Raw genomic sequence first — 6,000 nt, forward strand, 5'->3', positions numbered from 1 at the left:
TAGTTAGAACATAGAACATAGAACAGTACAGCACAGAACAGGCCCTTCAGCCCACAATGTTGTGCCGACCATTGATCCTCATGTATGCACCCTCAAATGTCTGTGACCGTATACATGTCCAGCAGTCTCTTAAATGACCCCAATGACCTTGCTTCCACAACTGCTGCTGGCAACGCATTCCATGCTCTCACAACTCTCTGCGTAAAGAACCTGCCTCTGACATCCCCTCGATACTTTCCACCAACCAGCTTAAAACTATGACCCCTCGTGCTAGCCATTTCTGCCCTGGGAAATAGTCTCTGGCTATCGACTCTATCTATGCCTCTCATTATCTTGTATACCTCAATTAGGTCCCCTCTCCTCCTCCTTTTCTCCAATGAAAAGAGACCGAGCTCAGTCAACCTCTCTTCATAAGATAAGCCCTCCAGTCCAGGCAGCATCCTGGTAAACCTCCTCTGAACCCTCTCCAAAGCATCCACATCTTTCCTATAATAGGGCGCCCAGAACTGGACGCAGTATTCCAAGTGCGGTCTAACCAAAGTTTTATAGAGCTGCAACAAGATCTCACGACTCTTAAACTCAATCCCCCTGTTAATGAAAGCCAAAACACCATATGCTTTCTTAACAACCCTGTCCACTTGGGTGGCCATTTTAAGGAATCTATGTATCTGCACACCAAGATCCCTCTGTTCCTCCACGCTGCCAAGAATCCTATCGTTAATCCTGTACTCAGCTTTCAAATTCGACCTTCCAAAATGCATCACCTCGCATTTATCCAGGTTGAACTCCATCTGCCACCTCTCAGCCCATCTCTGCATCCTGTCAATGTCCCGCTGCAGCCTACAACAGCCCTCTACACTGTCAACGACACCTCCGACCTTTGTGTCGTCTGCAAACTTGCTGACCCATCCTTCAATCCCCTCATCCAAGTCATTAATAAAAATTACAAACAGTAGAGGCCCAAGGACAGAGCCCTGTGGAACCCCACTCACCACTGACTTCCAGGCAGAATATTTTCCTTCTACTACCACTCGCTGTCTTCTGTTGGCCAGCCAATTCTGTATCCAAGCAGCTAAGTTCCCCTGTATCCCATTCCTCCTGACCTTCTGAATGAGCCTACCATGGGGAACCTTATCAAATGCCTTACTGAAATCCATATACACCACATTCACAGCTCGACCCTCATCAACTTTTCTAGTCACATCCTCAAAAAACTCTAAGGTTTGTAAGGCATGACCTACCCCTCGAAAGTGATGTTGAGTTCCACATTCTAACCACTCTCTGGATAAAGGCAATCCTCTGAATTCCTCAGTGCATTTTGAAATGTATTTATATATTTATAGCCATGATGTGGAAGTGACTGTGTTGAGCTGGGGTCGACAAGGTCAGAAGTCACACTATACCTGACGAAGCAGCAGGGATCCAAAAGCTTGTGATAACCTGGTGTTGTGTGACTTCTGAGCTTGTATTTATAGCCCCTAGTTTTGGTTCCCCTCATAAGTAAAAAGATTCTTGCTGTTTGACTGTTCTCGAACCCTCCTCTTGTCACATAATCCTGAAACATTTTCCTGATTTTATATTTGTAAATGCTAATCTGTCTCCAAAAAAAATCCATTGCTATCTGAAAAGTCTGTTTCCTTTTTGCAAATTTTTTTTGTATATTTTCCTTCTTTTAAAATCCTTTCTTAAAGTCATGTGCCTGCTGCATTTCCATTGAATTGCTCTTTTGTATGATCTCACTTGTATTCACGAATAGTTTTTTAAAAGTTCAATGATCCACTTAATACCATCTTGGACTAATTGTATCATTTGCCATGGATTTGATAACTGCTTCAGGTGAAAATAAGTCTTCTGCCTCTTTTTTTTTTCTTCAGGTGTGCTTGCTTCAGCTGGAAATCAGATTGAGTCATACAGTGGTTCAGCTGTTTTGGATGGAGAACAGTGGAATATTATGAACATTGCTGCATTATTGATGGATCTCAGTCCTCTTCAGCCATATATGAAAGAGGTGATACAGCTGGCAATATGAGTGATCAAATTAATATTATATTCTAAAAACCTGCACCACGGTTTAGAAATAAGTTTGATCAAAAAGTAGCCAATAATTTTACATTACTGAACTTGCAATTCAACAAATTGCCTTTCCTTCAAATCTTTTAAAAGAATTACCTTGTTATCAAATAGTAATAATTTGAGTACTAGTCATAAAGTTATCAACTCATATCAAAAAACTAACAATCATTGTACAGACTGTACACTGTTTATTCACCAACTTTGCCTATTGTCAGCAACAGCATAAAATTAGTTTTTGTTGCAAAGTCTGTCATTACAGTAATAAATATTCTAAACATGGTTACATCACACTATTAGGAATGAATAGTTTCAGCATCCAATCAGAGTTTTGTGGTGCAAGAGATGGCCATGCCCTGTACAGGCTCTTCAAATGAGCATGGTTGCTGAGTGCTAATCTCCTAATGCTTCCCCATATCCTTGTTCATTATTTTTATTCAAATAAGCATCTAATGCCTTCCTGAATGCCTCGATTAAGCCTGCCTCCATCACACCTGCAGGCAGTTCATTCCATCAGTTTGCATTTTATCCATTCTAATCTTCTGAATTCTTTTAAATAAATTTGGTAAACTTAATGAATTTCTGGTAATTTTGGTGTTACATTTCATGCATTTTCACAACACCTGACTATGGCAACTCATGTCATTCAATATTGTTGGAGACAATGTGAAGGAGGTTTTTAGTATCAAATACTAAAAGCTTAGTTTTTTAAGGTTTTTGGCTGAGCGATAGCACTTCCACATCCTAATCAGAAGGTTATTGATTGAAGCCTTGTTCTGAATTTGAGCACAAATTTCAGTTGTCATTCTAGTACTGAATGAGAGTTGCGATCTGTTAGGTGTGTTGTAGCATATCCCAGGGTACAAGAAGAAGGAGGTTCTGCTGTATAAGCCAACACTTGTCTACCAATAAATGTTCTATTTGGTCATTTTCTTAATTTCTATTTGTGAGAGTGTGACATGCAAATTGGCTGGCTGTTACATTTCCCTACAATGATTACACTTCATTAAATGACTTTTATTAAGAAATTAAGTATTCTGGAAAATCCTAAAGCTGAGAAGTGATTGGCGTTTTATTTTTTTTTGTTTTTGTTTTTTTTTTGCTTGCCCAGTGGCAGGATGAGGGACATCTCTGACTGGCCTGAAAGGATAGTGGAGAGGCAGAGAGATGATCCAGTGGTTCATGTCAGAACAAACCATATGGGCAAGACCAGGAAAGAGGACCTGTTTAAGGAATATCAGGAACTAGGAATTAAATTTAAAGAATGGGTCCTCAAGGGTTGTCGTCTCTGGATTACTACCTGAGCCATGTGTGAATTGGCATAGGCACACAAGAAAACAGGAAGTTAAACACATGGTTAAAAGAGTGGTGCAGGAAAGAGGGGTCCCTTTTCATGAGACACTGACAGCAGTATTGGAACAGGAAGGCTCTGTACCATTGGGGCAATCTCCACCTGAACTGAGCAGGGCCAATATTCTAGCAATTAGGGTAAATTGGATGGTCAACAAGACTTTAAACTGGAAAGTGGAGGATTGGGGAGAGGTGGAGGAGGGAAGGGTAAAACTCCAAGAAATATAATGACCAATGGGAAACATAGCAGTGGGTTAACATTTGTGGGGATGGATTCAACTGCATGGAGAAGTATGGAAAATAAAATGAAAAGAAAGGAAGCTTTGGGAGCAGTTAAAGTCTCCAGAACACACAATAGGACAGTGTTTGGTAAGGATTAGGAATCAAACTTCAAGCACACTGGATAAAGGGATGACCATGTGAAAAGGGATGATAAATACAGGACTGAAGATGTATCTGAATGCACGCAGTACATGAAATAAAGTAAGTGAGCTTGTGGCGTTGTCCAAAATTGTAAGGTTGAGGTGGTGGGTATCACAGATGTGGCTGCAAGGGATCAAGCCTTGGAGCTAAAAATCCAAGCATATACATCCTCTTGAAAAGATGGGCAGAGAAGGTGGGGTTGCTTTATTAGTAAGAAATAAAATTAAATCAATATCAAGAAACAATTATAGGGTCATTTGATTTAGAATTTGTGTGGGCAGAATTGAGGAACCACAGAGGTTTAAAAAACAATCGCAATGGAAGTTATACATAGGCTTCCAAACAGTAGGCAGCATGTGGGACACAAGATACACACCTTTTCTATCTCCTGGTGTAAGGAAGGCATGATTACAGTGATCATGGGGGTTTCAATATGCAAGTGCACTGGGAAATTCAGGTTGGTAGTGGAGTGCAAGGAAGGGAATTTGTGGAATGCCTACAAGATGGCTTTTTGGAGCAGCTTGTGCCGGAGCCCACTAGGGAAAAGGCATTTTTGGATTTAGTGATTGTGCAATGAGGCAGACCTGACAAGGGAGCTTAAGGTGAAGGAAACCTTCGGAGGCAATGACCATAGCATGATAGAATTTACTCTGCAATTTGGAAGGGAGAATGTGGAATCAGATGTAACAGTATTGCAGTTGATTAAAGGCAGCTACAGAGGCATGAGGGAGGAGCTGACAGAATTGACTTGGTGAGGAGCCGAGCAGGAAAGACAGTGTAACAGCAATGGCTGGAGTTTCTGGGAGTAATTCGGGAGGCTAAACAAACAGCAAAAATTCATCCCTAGGAGAAAGAAACATATTAAAGGGAGGATGAGGCAACCATGGCTGACCAGGCAAGTCAGGGATAGCATGAGAACAAAAGAGAAAATATATAATGTGGTTGAAGGGCAGGGGGGAACCTGCAAATACCAACAGAGGGCAATAAAAAAAGGGGGAAAAAATTAAATATGAGCACAAACTAGCCAGTAATGTAAAAGAAGATTGCAAGAGTTTCTTTAGCTATATAAAGGGCAAAAGAGGGGCAAAAGTGAACCTTGGGCCACTGAAAAATGGCGCTATAGAAGTAATAATGATGATAAAAGAAATGGCAGAGGAACTGAACAAGTGTTTTGTGTCAGTCTTCACTGTTGAAGACGCATGTGACATCCCAAAAGTTCAAGAGAGCTGGAAGGGGGAAAGGGATGAGTATGGTGGCCATCATCAAGGAAATGGTGCTAGAAAAACTAAAAGATATGATAGTGGATAAATTACTTGGACCAAATGGACTACACCCCAGAGATCTGAACGAAATGGCTGAAGAGATAGTAGAGGCAGTCGTGGTGATCGTCCAGGAATCACTGAAGTCAGGGACAGTCCCAAAGGATTGGAAAATGGCTAATGTAATCCCCCCCCCCATTTAAAAAAGGAGTAAGGCAAAAGTTAGGAAATTACAGACTGATTAGCCTAACCTTAATCGTTGGTAAAGTTATGGAGTCCATTGTGATGGATGAGATTTCTGAATATTTGGAAGCGCATGGTAAAATAGGGCAAAGTCAGCATGGCGTCATTGAGGTGAGGTCATGCCTGACAAATCTGCTGGAAGTCTTTGAGGGGGTAATGAGCAGGGTAGACCAAGGAGAGCCAATGGATGTTATCTACAGAAGGTCTTTGACAAGGTGCAGCACAGGCACCTGCTGAGTAAGATAAGGGCCCATGGTGTTAGAGGCAAGGTACTAGCATTGATAGAATATTGGCTGTCTGGCAGAAAGCAGAACCTGGAGATAAAAGGGTCCTTCTCAGGATGGCAGCCTGTGAGTAGTGTTGTGCAAAGATTGGTGTCGGGACCACAGCTTTTCATTTTATACATTAATGATCAAGATGAAGGAATGGAGGGCATTCTGGCTAAGTTTGCATGTGATACAAAGATAGGTAGAGGGACACGTAGTTTTGAGGCGGTGGGGGGGGGGGGGCTGCAGAAAGTTTTGATTAGGAGATTGGGCAAAAAAATGACAGATGGAATACAATGTAGGAAAGTGTGAAGTCATACACTTGGGTAGGAAGAATGGGGGTGTAGACTATTTTCAATGTGGAGAAAATTCAGAAATCTGAAGTGACC

The 6,000-nt window shown here is 41.5% G+C and overlaps 1 protein-coding gene across 2 annotated transcripts in view; it reads left to right on the top strand.

The window, feature by feature from the left end:
• The window catches only part of phgdh (phosphoglycerate dehydrogenase), a 51,706-nt gene extending 49,061 nt beyond the window's left edge, over positions 1-2,645 (top strand). For both annotated transcript variants that reach the window (XM_048534380.2, XM_048534379.2), the window contains one exon: positions 1,875-2,645. In XM_048534380.2, coding sequence (XP_048390337.1) covers positions 1,875-2,029 — 155 coding nt within the window. In that variant the 3' untranslated portion in view covers positions 2,030-2,645. The remainder of the gene's footprint in view (positions 1-1,874) is intronic.
• The last annotated feature ends 3,355 nt before the right edge of the window (positions 2,646-6,000 follow it).

Source organism: Stegostoma tigrinum, chromosome 7, assembly GCF_030684315.1.
Source record: "Stegostoma tigrinum isolate sSteTig4 chromosome 7, sSteTig4.hap1, whole genome shotgun sequence".
Classification (NCBI taxonomy): Eukaryota; Metazoa; Chordata; class Chondrichthyes; order Orectolobiformes; family Stegostomatidae; genus Stegostoma; species Stegostoma tigrinum.